This window comes from Haliotis rubra, unplaced genomic scaffold (assembly GCF_003918875.1).
Source record: "Haliotis rubra isolate DU_JTF1 unplaced genomic scaffold, ASM391887v1 Scf597, whole genome shotgun sequence".
NCBI classification, from domain to species: domain Eukaryota; kingdom Metazoa; phylum Mollusca; class Gastropoda; order Lepetellida; family Haliotidae; genus Haliotis; species Haliotis rubra.
The window spans coordinates 301,103-317,372 of record NW_025767298.1 but is presented as its reverse complement, the minus strand read 5'-3'; the positions used below and the strand labels follow the sequence as shown (position 1 = coordinate 317,372).

At 37.6% G+C, this 16,270-nt stretch overlaps 1 protein-coding gene across 1 annotated transcript in view; it reads right to left on the bottom strand.

Moving 5' to 3' along the window:
• LOC124255180 (sodium-dependent dopamine transporter-like) overlaps positions 1–16,270 on the bottom strand; it is a 55,931-nt gene that overhangs the window by 15,354 nt on the left and 24,307 nt on the right. Inside the window, exons 2-3 of the mRNA XM_046689022.1 lie at positions 4,979–5,050; positions 168–281 (exon numbers count right to left, since the gene is read on the bottom strand). Of these exons, the coding sequence (XP_046544978.1) occupies positions 168–281; positions 4,979–5,018 (154 nt within the window). The 5' untranslated portion in view covers positions 5,019–5,050. The remainder of the gene's footprint in view (positions 1–167; positions 282–4,978; positions 5,051–16,270) is intronic.

The window sequence follows — 16,270 nt, the reverse complement described above, 5'->3', positions numbered from 1 at the left end:
AGACAATCCAGTGATCAACATTATGAGCATCGATCAACGATGACATATGTTAACCAAGTCAGCGAGCCTGACCACCGCTAGTCGCCTCTTACGACAAGCATGGCTTGGTGAAGATCAATTCTAACCCGGATCTTCACGGGTGACACCTAATGATCAGGTACACGTACCTCCGCCGTTTCTTGCGCACAGGTAAGGAAACTTGAGAAGTGTTCCCTCCCCAACACTGTAGCCCAACAAGGTGACGATGCCATCCACTCGATGTCCCCATGTCTCTCTTTTTTCTGTAAGTGTCAAATGTACATATAAAAGCGACAAAATTGTTTCCATATCCATAAGAAATCTCTTCTTAAATCAGTCAGTTGTACGAGTCCGACTATACCATGAATATGTGTTTGTTTGTTTCTGTTTAACGCCACACTCAGCAATATTACAGCTTGGCAGCAGTCTGTAAATAATCGAAGTCAGACCAGACAATCCAGTGACTGACATTGCGAGATACACAGAACAAGAATCACTATCACACAGTGATGATACCAGTTCTTTAAATAACATTTCTTTGTATCATGTGGTTGGAGAGAGTTCAGTTTCATAACTCTGAATAGAATGTGACCTTTACGCTAAATGGAATCTATAACTGAAGATGGTCAAGACTTGGCATTCATTAACACGTTTTGAATGTCACAGATAATTCCATTGAAAGCGACCCAAAACATAACCAATGTTTATTTTTTGATCAATGAGACACGTTTTTGCCATTTTTTGCTTCCCTGAATAAACTACAGGTTTTACGTTCTTTGGGGGTTGAGATTTGTCATTGAAATATTCCTTGAGGGTCAATGTATCCAGATATAATTGAAATTGAGGTTTGGATAAGTTCCTTTGCTATGGTTAAAGGTGATAGTATGACAAAACTGTGGCGTTGTGATACTCTTCCATATGTGCATACATCAATGATCTGATATCATTTATTATTTATGAAGTGTCATATTCCCTTTCCACTGACATTCATCCATTTCACGAATGAAATCTTATTTTACGTTACCAAGCCATGTCGTTATCACAAGTCGATGCGATGGCCCCAAAGGAAAATCAGAGATCAATTTCATGTTATAAACATAAGATAAGATAGATAAGATAAGATAATTCTTTATTGTCCCAAGAGAAATTTGTTTTGCATCATACGTTCTCCAGTTTTTCATTCATAAAGCAGCCATACATAACATTGCAATTGGTAATCATGAAATAATCAGGATATAAATACATCAATTTAGTACACAAACATAAACATTGAATAGAATTTTGACAATTAAAAGACAAGTCATTCACAAAATTTCAGCTCTGTAACTAAGTTCTGATTCCCTAATAAGGCCTACCAACGCAGCAGCATCCGCGAATTTGACTGTAAAACATGTTATTGTGTTGGATACACAGTCATTGGTGTACAATATAAACAAAATTGGTGAAATGACGCAACCTTGTGGAGCGCCAGTTGATGTGTTTACAGTTGATGATTTCACATTATTAACCTATCATAGTAGATGGGATAATAGCATCTTTATCATGATATATTTAAAGTCATATTTAAAGCTTGAGAAGTCTCGTCATGCGAGATATCCCAAGTCAAATCACCCACATACCCTTTTTCATCATGGCCTCTATCAGCTGGCGTGTCCTTAAGTTTCGAACTATTATTTGCTTTTTATACAAAATGAATCACAATTGTCCAATCACAGGGTCCGCAGAGGCGCATACATCTGCAGTTCAGCACATGCCGAATAACCGCGTGGATGGTTTGGACATGCTCGATCAACCGCAACCATAGGTGTCGAATAACAAACAGGAGTCGGGATGGGAAGTCACTCAAGACAACACAAATGTGCTCGAATGTACACATGTGTTGCCCCCACCTCCGATTTCGAATCCTATCCCAAATCTTACTCGTCAAATGGCGATTCCACAGACGAAGGATCTTACTTTGAGCCCGCTCTAAATGAACAGGTGAATAAAGGGATAGTTCCTTCTAAATTATGAAACGGTTGATGATTGCGTCCCATTTTCATTGGCCGATGCTAAAGACCAATCTGAATTAGATGTTTGATTGGCATTTTAGAAGATGATTTTTGATGAACATAGAGAATTTTCAACAGGTTAGCCCAGCTAATCGAAAGCTAAACTTGGATCTTATGGTCCTCAAGGAATCCCTTATAGGGGGTCATCTGGGACCCTTGATAAATAACTGGCAAAAGACCACTTCAGATCCATGGATAATTCTGACACTTTCAGGTTTCGAGTTTTCTCTGTTGTCGAAACCAATTCAGAATCATGTGTAACGACCAAAACTAAAGCTCAGAAGACGGATAGCTTTGAGCCAGGAGATCCAGGAACATGTGATAGAGGCTGTTCCCCAGTCTGTTTCCATGGACCCAGGTCAGGTTCAAAGGTCATATGGTCATAGTTATCAAGTGGGAGGGGGGTGGGGGTGGCAGAGGCCAATTATAAATCTCAAGGCCATGAATACTTACATTCCTTACACACACTTCAAGTTGGAATGACTTGTCCCACATGGGTGACGACCTTTGCGTGTTGGCTGTAAGGGATGCTTACTTCAGCGTTCCCACATGAAAAAGCTTCTCCACTTCTCTTGGAAGGGCGTTTTGTTTTAATTACAGTGCATACCATTTGAACTTGCCCAGGTCCAAGATCATTCATAAAACTTCTTCATCCAGTAGTACAATTGGCTCATCGAGCAGGCACCAGCCTGATTATATACCTGGGCGATATCTTGTGTATAGCGGAATCGCTGCCCCTGCTGATTCAATACAGGGACACCCTCCTCTTTCTTCTCCAGTCTCTAGGCTTTGTCATAAAGTGGAGGAAGTCAGTTCTGTCACCAACCCAGTCAAAGTCAGCCAGCCTGCCCAAGGTCACAAAGCAGATTTGGGGTTTCTGCCTCCAACACCATCTGTTCTTAACAGCAGTCTTTCTGTGCTGGGGAAAGACAACGTTCATGCGGACTAGGAGCCTCGCCACTTCAACGACTCGAGCGATTGGGTGTTCAATCCAATCATCTTTGCTCAATGCAACCTGATACTGAGCCCGTTTTCAAAGAATATTTTTGCAACGGGACTCATTTTCCAAATGAAGCCTTTTTGCAGCTGGAAGCCAGACCCCCTTGTGAAATCAACAGTGGAAATTCAGAACCGGCTGCTCAATGGTGACCTGGCACACAAGGCGCTTACAATACTTACAGTAGGTGGGTGTTGGCTTGTGCAATCAACAGGGTTTTGATACCTTTACAGTCACTGTGAAGTCTGTCTTGGACGTTCTCACTCACTTGTAACATGAGAATAATCAGTACAGGACCATAACTAAGAACTGTTGCATTGCTAAGATTTAGTTTCATTCCAGGAGCTGTATTGAATCTATGTCAGTCTTAACAGATTTTAAAACACATTACAGTTAGGTGTTTGAATGGCATTTAGAAGTGATACACATAAGGAAGCGAATTTTTATGGAAACGTTGTGTTCCTCATAATAAAGAAACGCTGTGTTCCTAATAAGAAAGAAACGTTGTGTTCCTCATGATAAAGAAACGCTGTTCCTCATAATAAGAAACGTTGTGTTCCTCCATAATAAAGAAACGTTGTGTTCCTCATAATAAAGAAACGTTGTGTTCCTCATAATAAAGAAACGTTGTGTTCCTCATAATAAAGAAACGTTGTGTTCCTCATAATAAAGAAACGTTGTGTTCCTCATAATAAAGAAACGTTGTGTTCCTCATAATAAAGAAACGTTGTGTTCCTCAATAAAGAAACGTAATAATAAAGAAACGCTTGTTCCTCCATAATAAAGAAACGTTGTGTTCCTCATAATAAAGAAACGTAATAAATAAACGTTGTGTTCCTCATAATAAAGAAACGTTCCTCATAATAAAGAAACGTCCCCATAATAATAAAGAACGTTGTGTTCCTCATAATAATAATAAAGAAACGTTGTGTTCCCCATAATAAAGAAACGTTGTGTTTCCCCCATAATAAAGAAGAAACCCCCCATAATAAAGAAACGTTGTGTTCCTCATAATAAAGAAACGTTGTGTTCCTCACAATAAAGAAAAGTGAAAAGTTGTGTTCCTCATAATGAAGAAACGTTGTGTTCCTCATAATAAAGAAACGTTGTGTTCCCCATAATAAAGAAACGTTGTGTTCCCCATAATAATGAAACGTTGTGTTCCTCATAATAAAGAAACGTTGTGTTCCTCACAATAAAGAAAAGTTGTGTTCCTCATAGTAAAGAAGTTGACACCCATAATAATTTTCTTCTTTACATTACAGTTATGAAGTTATCACCCGATTCAACCAAGTCATAATTGCTATGATTTTTGCCTGCAGTTGAGTGCCGTGTGGGTGGACCAGAGCTGAGCTGGACAGGAAGAGGAGTGTGCTCCATCGGATGACTTTCGTTGTCTTCACTGGTGAATTGGCATTTGATTCCATATATAAGGTTTTTGATCTCATTAAAATGTGTTTTCTTTACTTTGTGTTCTTTCTAATTTCGGCCCTTATGAAGAAGGGTTTGAGAGTAATTTGTCTCGCGAGATCTATGCAAGCTTTAAACATGACCTACTTCCATATATCGAACTCTCTTTATTCCAGTACTGAAGAGGCCACAGACCTAGGTCTGATAACAATAATAATAATAATAATTCCGGATATGATGAAGATACAAATATCAAATCTTGTATGTTTACAAATGAAATTACACTTTAACTAACACACTATGTGAGCTTGTGAAATTTCCAGTTTCGAAATATTTATGGAAACTGTTCTGTATTTCGATCTACCGCATATATATGCATAACGTGAGCATAACAACTAATTGAGTAAGTGTCTCGGTGTTTAACACGGTAGGAATGCACAGTCGCATATACCAAGTTTGACAAAGATCAGATATGACGTAATAACCAGGTTTGCTGACCTACCTGAGGGAACACTCGTCTTTTCTTGGTCTTCGTTGGACATGTTGGAATTGTTGTTGGTCCCGTTTCCTTTCCCTGTAAAATAATGAGTTACAATGTAATATTTCACAATCTTGTTTAACGTCATGTGAACGAGGACAAACAGTTCCAGATATTTCAAAGAGCTGTAACACACTCAGATGGAACACTAATTGTAATTCGTTATAACCGTAGTTCGTTATAAGCATTTTGACTAAAATATACAGTGGTCGGGACCAAAATAAGAGTTCGTTATATATGTCTGTTCCTCATGAGCGAATTCAGGACCAGACAACCCTGTGATTGATACTTTGAAAATCAACAGAGGCATTAAACTGGGTTAGGAGTAGTAACTCATGCTTGTCGTAAGAGGCGACTATTGGGATCGGGTGGTCAGGCCGTTGACTTGATTGAAACATGCCATTGCATCTCAATTGCGTAGACCGATGTTCATGCTGTTGATCACTGGATTGTCTAGCCAAGGCTCGATTATGTACAGACCGCCATATAGCTGGAATATTGCTGTGTGCGGCGTTAAAACTCAAAGGAAGAACATCAAACTACTTACTGGATTTCAGCCCAATCATATTGTAGTGCAACAGTTAAGGGATAACTGTACTGTGTTTGACGAATTGGGGACGAATTGGTCGCCGATATAACTACATTTGTGGCTATATAACCATCGGTATACGTTCACAATTTGTCAAACACAGTACAGTTATCCCCATTCTATTTCAACTCGTTTTACGCTGTTTTTTTCGTGAAAGAAATTCATTATTTAAACCAGGTTAATGATATCACTCATTGAACTTACACCATCGACAGAAAAGGTAGTTCCCGCTTTAAACTTTAACAAGCTGAATAACAAGGCAAATAATCACAATAAAAACATGTGTATTATGTGCACACTGACAAAATCTGACAATCATGAATAAATCATAGCAAACATTTGTGACGTCATGATAACCTTGACCTTCACACAACGTGGCAATCTGCTATTCGACGTCGAGGCAAAACAGTGGAGATGTAGATAAACGATATCATGAAGTTATTTCACTAGGGTGTCATCTCGGCGATATTATTAAAGTTAACTTCTTTTTGTTTCAAACATACCAAATAACGTAATCAGTGCTAGGTCATTCCTTATTTCCAACGGTAACATGAACAACATAAAAGCTCCGATTGGCGTGTTTAAACTGTGTTAGATCTACATGTTTACAATGTGGGCTGGGTCGAAGCGTTTGGTTAAATATTTTGTTATTTAGGCCACATGCTTAGTATCAAGGGTACTAAAGTAATTGTACCCATTGACTAGGGGTGGGTATTGCAGAGAATTTTCATATTGCGATATATTGCGATGCAAAAGCGTATATTGCGATATGTATTGCAATATATTGCAAGAAGGTTTTTTCAACAAAAAAATACGTATAATCGAGTTAATGCTTGATTTATAGAGCGAAAACACAGCAAAATTACTTTGCTTGATTAAGATTTAATAAAAAATCTTTTTGTAATCATGACAAAAAATATCAAATGTAAATAAAATTTGAAGACTACAAATAAAACAGGGAAAGGAACACTTCACTTACAAAAATCGGAAATATCCGAAGTTTTCCAAGAGTGTTACGAAGTTTTCCGAATTCAAGTCATAATAACGGTTTTCGATCAACGTATCGCAATACGTATCGTTTTCATAAGTTTGAACCGGTAAATATTATTATTATTAAATAAAATTTGGCGGTAAACCGGTTATATTGCGCAGCACTACTAAAACCGTAATTGTACCCATTGACGTGTGTGTTGTTCACTTCAGTTTGCTTCAAGAAAGGTAGAGTGGTAGAGCTCACAGATAGTGTTTCTTGGTATCAGTGTTTTGATACAGGAACATTGTTGCCACCCTTGCCGTGTAGGATAGAAGAGTACTGGTATTTCTGAACATCGGTATTACCACTTTCCAATGTTTCATCGTAATTGATAACAAAATCACCGTAATCTAAGCTAGCCTTCTCGCTTGATTGACAGGTCGCCATCTTTGTTTGTAAGCAACGGGTGTAGGGATACATTCAAAAGTTTTGGTGAATCGGTTTTTAAATTGCGACCGCATATGCTGATTATACGGTCGGAAATTTATAGCATTGCCCAATCAGAATTCGTGTTACACACTAAGTTGAATTAGAATGGATGTTAATGTGTCCCATGCGTCTACAATCTCATCAGTCAGTTTCAGCTGACAGGCAAACAGAAGAGACCTATATTCACACAAGACTTCATCGTATTCCGCAATGAGGAAGTTATCAGATATTAAAATACAAGTTTATTGCACCAGATTACATATTACTTAAACGTATTGATTATCTGGCAGCATAATCTAGAGTGTCTTTAATATAATGCTATTTTTACTTTTAGATTGATTTATCATACTGAACGTAGAAGGATAGTCAGACAGATACTGTATTAAGCCTAACCTCGTACAACAGATGCAATACTGTATTGAGTCAATCAACAGGGTGACGAGGCACCCATTTAGGGTTATGAAAAACTATATACACCAATAGGTTTCTAAAATAATACATATACAACTAAAATATCCCACTTTAGCACTGTTGTATACATCGGTACGTAATGTTTTCCATTCTTCTGACAAAGGTTAGCAGTTTGGGGCGATAAATACCTCAGTTTAACGCTGGACGCAATAAAAGAAAGTTTTTCATCGTCCCTTAAAGCATTATAACATAATACAGCTTTAACTGACCTATAAACATTGCTAAGGCACATGCCATCAACTGTCTTAGACAGGTGTCATCTACTTACCACCTAGCAACACCTTCCAAAGCCCTTCTAGCGAGTATGGTTGAGGGTGACACTGGTTTAATACCCTGGAGCAAAAGCTCATACACAGTTTTGTCACGTGAAAGTGCACATATTTGATTGGAACAGTTGACAGTGTCATGCATGCACAATTTAGATCTACACAGTACATTCAGGTCACGGGTCATTTATGAAGATTACAGTATAAACAATAAGGGTGTCCCCGTGAAGATCCGGGTTAGAATTGATCTTCCGTAAACTATGCTTGTCTTAAGAGCCGACTAACGGGACCGGGTGGTCAGTCTCGCTGACTTCGTGGACACATGTATCGGTTACACCTACTTGGGTTGTCAGTTCAGGTTTTAAGGTCATTATGCGCAATGTGGTATCTGCCTCTCACGGTATATACACGAATACTTATAAAAAGGTGAGGATCTTCCATTTTGAATCAACTGTGATGAAAGAATCACGGCCAAGCATGTGCTGCTTGACTGTGTTTATTTTTCCATCACAAGAGATAAATATTTCAGTAGGAAAACAGTCACAGATATTTTCTACAATGTCGGTTTTCATTTAATTATTGATGTTTTAATTAAAAAGATTTGTTTGAAACATATTGATGGATATCTCTTGTAAAAAAGCACAATCGCCAACGCTTATTAAAGTAAACTTCTTTTTGTTTCAAACATACCAAATAACGTAATCAGTGTTAGGTCATTCCTTATTTCAAACAGCAACATGAACAACATAAAAGCTCCGATTGGCGTGTTTAAACTGTGTTAGATCTACATGTTTACAATGTGGGCTGGGTCGAAGCGTTTGGTTAAATCTTTTGTTATTTAGGCCACATGCTTAGTATCGAGGGTACTAAAGTAATTGTACCCATTGACTAGGGGTGGGTATTGCAGAGAATTTTCATATTGCGATACATTGCGATGCAAAAGCGTATATTGCGATATGTATTGCCATATATTGCAAGAAGGTTTTTTTCAACAACAAAATACGTATAATCGAGTTAATGCTTGATTTATAAAGCAAAAACACAGCAAAATTACTTTGCTTGATTAAGATTTAATAAAAACTTTTAATCATGACAAAATCAAATGTAAATAAAATTTGGCACAAATAAAAAAGGGAAAGGAACAACTTACAAAACGGAAATATCCGAAGTTTTCCGAGTGTTACGAAGTTTTTCCGAATTCAAGTCATAATAACGGTTTTCGATTAGCGTATCGCAATACGTATCGTTTTCTTGTCTGAACCGGTAAATATCGGTAAACCGGTTATATTGCGCAGAACTACTAAAGTAATTGTACCCATTGACGTGTGTGTTGTTCACTTCAGTTTGCTTCAAGAAAGGTAGAGTGGTAGAGCTCACAGATAGTGTTTCTTGGTATCAGTGTTTTGATACAGGAACATTGTTGCCACCCTTGCCGTGTAGGATAGAAGAGTACTGGTATTTCTGAACATCGGTATTACCACTTTCCAATGTTTCATCGTAATTGATAACAAAATCACCGTAATCTAAGCTAGCCTTCTCGCTTGATTGACAGGTCGCCATCTTTGTTTGTAAGCAACGGGTGTAGGGATACATTCAAAAGTTTTGGTGAATCGGTTTTTAAATTGCGACCGCATATGCTGATTATACGGTCGGAAATTTATAGCATTGCCCAATCAGAATTCGTGTTACACACTAAGTTGAATTAGAATGGATGTTAATGTGTCCCATGCGTCTACAATCTCATCAGTCAGTTTCAGCTGACAGGCAAACAGAAGAGACCTATATTCACACAAGACTTCATCGTATTCCGCAATGAGGAAGTTATCAGATATTAAAATACAAGTTTATTGCACCAGATTACATATTACTTAAACGTATTGATTATCTGGCAGCATAATCTAGAGTGTCTTTAATATAATGCTATTTTACTTTTAGATTGATTTATCATACTGAACGTAGAAGGATAGTCAGACAGATACTGTATTAAGCCTAACCTCGTACAACAGATGCAATACTGTATTGAGTCAATCAACAGGGTGACGAGGCACCCATTTAGGGTTATGAAAAACTATATACACCAATAGGTTTCTAAAATAATACATATACAACTAAAATATCCCACTTTAGCACTGTTGTATACATCGGTACGTAATGTTTTCCATTCTTCTGACAAAGGTTAGCAGTTTGGGGCGATAAATACCTCAGTTTAACGCTGGACGCAATAAAAGAAAGTTTTTCATCGTCCCTTAAAGCATTATAACATAATACAGCTTTAACTGACCTATAAACATTGCTAAGGCACATGCCATCAACTGTCTTAGACAGGTGTCATCTACTTACCACCTAGCAACACCTTCCAAAGCCCTTCTAGCGAGTATGGTTGAGGGTGACACTGGTTTAATACCCTGGAGCAAAAGCTCATACACAGTTTTGTCACGTGAAAGTGCACATATTTGATTGGAACAGTTGACAGTGTCATGCATGCACAATTTAGATCTACACAGTACATTCATGTCACGGGTCATTTATGAAGATTACAGTATAAACAATAAGGGTGTCCCCGTGAAGATCCGGGTTAGAATTGATCTTCCGTAAACTATGCTTGTCTTAAGAGCCGACTAACGGGACCGGGTGGTCAGTCTCGCTGACTTCGTGGACACATGTATCGGTTACACCTACTTGGGTTGTCAGTTCAGGTTTTAAGGTCATTATGCGCAATGTGGTATCTGCCTCTCACGGTATATACACGAATACTTATAAAAAGGTGAGGATCTTCCATTTTGAATCAACTGTGATGAAAGAATCACGGCCAAGCATGTGCTGCTTGACTGTGTTTATTTTTCCATCACAAGAGATAAATATTTCAGTAGGAAAACAGTCACAGATATTTTCTACAATGTCGGTTTTCATTTAATTATTGATGTTTTAATTAAAAAGATTTGTTTGAAACATATTGATGGATATCTCTTGTAAAAAGCACAATCGCCAACGCTTATTAAAGTAAACTTCTTTTTGTTTCAAACATACCAAATAACGTAATCAGTGTTAGGTCATTCCTTATTTCAAACAGCAACATGAACAACATAAAAGCTCCGATTGGCGTGTTTAAACTGTGTTAGATCTACATGTTTACAATGTGGGCTGGGTCGAAGCGTTTGGTTAAATCTTTTGTTATTTAGGCCACATGCTTAGTATCGAGGGTACTAAAGTAATTGTACCCATTGACTAGGGGTGGGTATTGCAGAGAATTTTCATATTGCGATACATTGCGATGCAAAAGCGTATATTGCGATATGTATTGCAATATATTGCAAGAAGGTTTTTTTCAACAACAAAATACGTATAATCGAGTTAATGCTTGATTTATAAAGCAAAAACACAGCAAAATTACTTTGCTTGATTAAGATTTAATAAAAACTTTTAATCATGACAAAAACAAATGTAAATAAAATTTGGCACAAATAAAAAAGGGAAAGGAACAACTTACAAAACGGAAATATCCGAAGTTTTCCGAGTGTTACGAAGTTTTCCGAATTCAAGTCATAATAACGGTTTTCGATTAGCGTATCGCAATACGTATCGTTTTCATGTCTGAACCGGTAAATATCGGTAAACCGGTTATATTGCGCAGAACTACTAAAGTAATTGTACCCATTGACGTGTGTGTTGTTCACTTCAGTTTGCTTCAAGAAAGGTAGAGTGGTAGAGCTCACAGATAGTGTTTCTTGGTATCAGTGTTTTGATACAGGAACATTGTTGCCACCCTTGCCGTGTAGGATAGAAGAGTACTGGTATTTCTGAACATCGGTATTACCACTTTCCAATGTTTCATCGTAATTGATAACAAAATCACCGTAATCTAAGCTAGCGTTCTCGCTTGATTGACAGGTCGCCATCTTTGTTTGTAAACAACGGGTGTAGGGATACATTCAAAAGTTTTGGTGAATCGGTTTTTAAATTGCGACCGCATATGCTGATTATACGGTCGGAAATTTATAGCATTGCCCAATCAGAATTCGTGTTACACACTAAGTTGAATTAGAATGGATGTTAATGTGTCCCATGCGTCTACAATCTCATCAGTCAGTTTCAGCTGACGGGCAAACAGAAGAGACCTATATTCACGCAAGACTTCATCGTATTCCGCAATGAGGAAGTTATCAGATATTAAAATACAAGTTTATTGCACCAGATTACATATTACTTAAACGTATTGATAATCTGACAGCATAATCTAGAGTATCTTTAATATTGTGCTATTTTTACTTTTAGATTGATTTATCATACTGAACGTAGAAGGACAGTCAGACAGATACTGTATTAATCCTAACCTCGTACAACAGATGCAATACTGTATTGAGTCAATCAACAGGGTGACGAGGCACTCATTTAGGGTTTTGAGAAACTATATACACCAATAGGTTTCTAAAATAATACATATGCAACTAAAATATCCCACTTTAGCACTGTTGTATACATCTTTATGTAATGTTTTCCATTCTTCTGATAAAGGTTAGCAGCTTAGGGTGATAAATACCTCATATTAACGCTGGACGCAATAAAAGAAAGTTTTTCATCGTCCCTTAAAGCATAATAACATAATACAGCTTTAACTGACCTATAAACATTGCTAAGGCACATGCCATCAACTGTCTTAGACAGGTGTCATCTACTTACCACCTAGCAACACCTTCCGAAGCCCTTCTAGCGAGTATGGCTGAGTGTGAAACTGGTTTAATACCCTGGATCAAAAGCTCATACAAAGTTTTGTCACGTGAAAGTGCACGTATTTCATTGGAACAGTTGGCAGTGTCATGCATGCACAATTTAGATCTACACAGTACATTCATGTCACGGGTCATTTATGAAGATTTCAGTTTAAACAGTAAGGGTGTATCCGCGTTAAAATTGTTCTTCAGCAACCTATGCTTGTTGTAAGAGTCGACTAACGGGACCGGGGGGTCAGGCTCGCTGACTTGGTGGACACATGTATCGGTTACACCTATAGTCCGTTGGCTCAAAAGCGGACCGATGAATTGCAATCTAACTCGAAAACTAATAGACATATAATACTCAATGAAACCCTGATCATAATCAAAACATCAGACCAAGTCTGTGATTTGTTTGCAGAATTTATGTCCAAAAATTAAAAAAAGTTGTTTAACAAGCTATCATTAAAATATGGACTTAGTTCTCTATTTGTTACGAGGGAGGAGTGCAAAGAAAGGGACAGCCAGGTGTGCGAGAAAAGATGGAGACGGCACAGCACAGGTTAATGAATCAATAGCTTTGTCGGTACGTGCTTCTCTAACACCTGGCTGTCCCTTTCTCTGCACTCCTCCCTCGTAACAAATAAAGAACTGTGTCAAAATTTTAATGATAGTTTGTTAAACAACTTTTTAAATTGTAAGACATAAACTCTGCAAACAAATCACAGAGTTGGTCTGATGTTTTGATTATGATCAGCGTTTCATTGAGTATTATATGTTTATTAGTTTTCGAGTTTTTTTCATCGGTCCGCTTTTGAGCCAAACGGACTATACTTGGGTTGTCAGTTCAGGTACATGCCATCAACTGTCTTAGACAGGTGTCATCTGCTTACCACCTAGCAACACCTTCCGAAGCCCTTCTAGCGAGTATGGCTGAGTGTGAAACTGGTTTAATACCCTGGATCAAAAGCTCATACAAAGTTTTGTCACGTGAAAGTGCACGTATTTCATTGGAACAGTTGGCAGTGTCATGCATGCACAATTTAGATCTACACAGTACATTCATGTCACGGGTCATTTATGAAGATTTCAGTTTAAACAGTAAGGGTGTATCCGCGTTAAAATTGTTCTTCAGCAACCTATATGCTTGTTGTAAGAGTCGACTAACGGGACCGGGGGTCAGGCTCGCTGACTTGGTGACGGGCATGTATCGAGCCACACCTTATAGTCCGTTGGCTCAAAAGCGGACCGATGAATTGCAATCTAACTCGAAAACTAATAGACATATAATACTCAATGAAACCCTGATCATAATCAAAACATCAGACCAAGTCTGTGATTTGTTTGCAGAATTTATGTCCAAAAAATAAAAAAAGTTGTTTAACAAGCTATCATTAAAATATGGACTTAGTTCTCTATTTGTTACGAGGGAGGAGTGCAAAGAAAGGGACAGCCAGGTGTGCGAGGAAAGATGGAGACGGCACAGCACAGGTTAATGAATCAATAGCTTTGTCGGTACGTGCTTCTCTAACACCTGGCTGTCCCTTTCTCTGCACTCCTCCCTCATAACAAATAAAGAACTGTGTCAAAATTTTAATGATAGTTTGTTAAACAACTTTTTAAATTGTAAGACATAAACTCTGCAAACAAATCACAGAGTTGGTCTGATGTTTTGATTATGATCAGCGTTTCATTGAGTATTATATGTTTATTAGTTTTCGAGTTTTTTTCATCGGTCCGCTTTTGAGCCAAACGGACTATACTTGGGTTGTCAGTTCAGGTTTTACGGTCATTATGCGCAATGTGGTATCTGCCTCTCACGATATATACACGAATACTAATAACAAGGTGAGGATCCTCCATTTTGAATCAACTGTAATGAAAGATTCAAGGTCAAGCATGTGCTTCTTGACTGTGTTTATTTTTCCATCACAAGAGATAAATATTTCTGTAGGAAAGCAGTCATGGATATTTTCTACAATGTCGGTTTTCATTTAATTATTGATGTTTTAATGAAAAAGATTTGTTTGAAACAAATTGATGCATATCTCTTGTAAAAAGCACAATCGCCAACGCTTATTAAAGTAAACTTCTTTTTGTTTCAAACATACCAAATAACGTTATCAGTGCTACGTCATTCCATATTTCCAACGGTAACATGAACAACATAAAAGCTCCGATTGGCGTGTTTAAACTGTGTTAGATCTACATATTTACAATGTGGCCTGGGTCGAAGCGTTTGGTTAAATCTATTGTTATTTAGGCCACATGCTTAGTATCGAGGGTACTAAAGTAATTGTACCCATTGACTAGGGGTGGGTATTGCAGAGAATTTTCATATTGCGATATATTGTGATGCAAAAGCGTATATTGCGATATGTATTGCAATATATTGCAAGAAGGTTTTTTTCAACAACAAAATACGTATAATCGAGTTAATGCTTGATTTATAAAGCAAAAACACAGCAAAATTACTTTGCTTGATTAAGATTTAATAAAAACTTTTAATCATGACAAAAAACAAATGTAAATAATATTTGGCACAAATAAAAAAGGGAAAGGAACAACTTACAAAACGGAAATATCCGAAGATTTCCGAGTGTTACGAAGTTTTCCGAATTCAAGTCATAATACCGGTTTTTGATCAACGTATCGCAATACGTATCGTTTTCATGTCTGAACCGGTAAATACCGGTAAACCGGTTATATTGCGCAGCACTACTAAAGTAATTGTACCCATTGACGTGTGTGTTGTTCACTTCAGTTTGCTTCAAGAAAGGTAGAGTGGTAGAGCTCACAGATAGTGTTTCTTATTGTCAGTGTTTTGATACAGGAACATTGTTGCCACCCTTGCCGTGTATGATAGAAGAGTACTGGTATTTCTGAACATCGGTTATACCACTTTCCAATGTTTCATCGTAATTGATAACAAAATCACCGTAATCTAAGCTAGCGTTCTCGCTTGATTGACAGGTCGCCATCTTTGTTTGTAAACAACGGGTGTAGGGATACATTCAAAAGTTTTGGTGAATCGGTTTTTAAATTGCGACCGCATATGCTGATTATACGGTCGGAAATTTATAGCATTGCCCAATCAGAATTCGTGTTACACACTAAGTTGAATTAGAATGGATGTTAATGTGTCCCATGCGTCTACAATCTCATCAGTCAGTTTCAGCTGACAGGCAAACAGAAGAGACCTATATTCACGCAAGACTTCATCGTATTCCGCAATGAGGAAGTTATCAGATATTAAAATACAAGTTTATTGCACCAGATTACATATTACTTAAACGTATTGATAATCTGACAGCATAATCTAGAGTATCTTTAATATAGTGCTATTTTTACTTTTAGATTGATTTATCATACTGAACGTAGAAGGACAGTCAGGCAGATACTGTATTAATCCTAACCTCGTACAACAGATGCAATACTGTATTGAGTCAATCAACAGGGTGACGAGGCACTCAATTACGGTTTTGAGAAACTATATAGACCAATAGGTTTCTAAAATAATACATATACAACTAAAATATCCCACTTTAGCACTGTTGTATACGTCTTTATGTAATGTTTTCCATTCTTCTGATAAAGGTTAGCAGCTTAGGGTGATAAATACCTCATATTAACGCTGGACGCAATAAAAGAAAGTTTTTCATCGTCCCTTAAAGCATAATAACATAATACAGCTTTAACTGACCTATAAACATTGCTAAGGCACATGCCATCAACTGTCTTAGACAGGTGTCATCTACT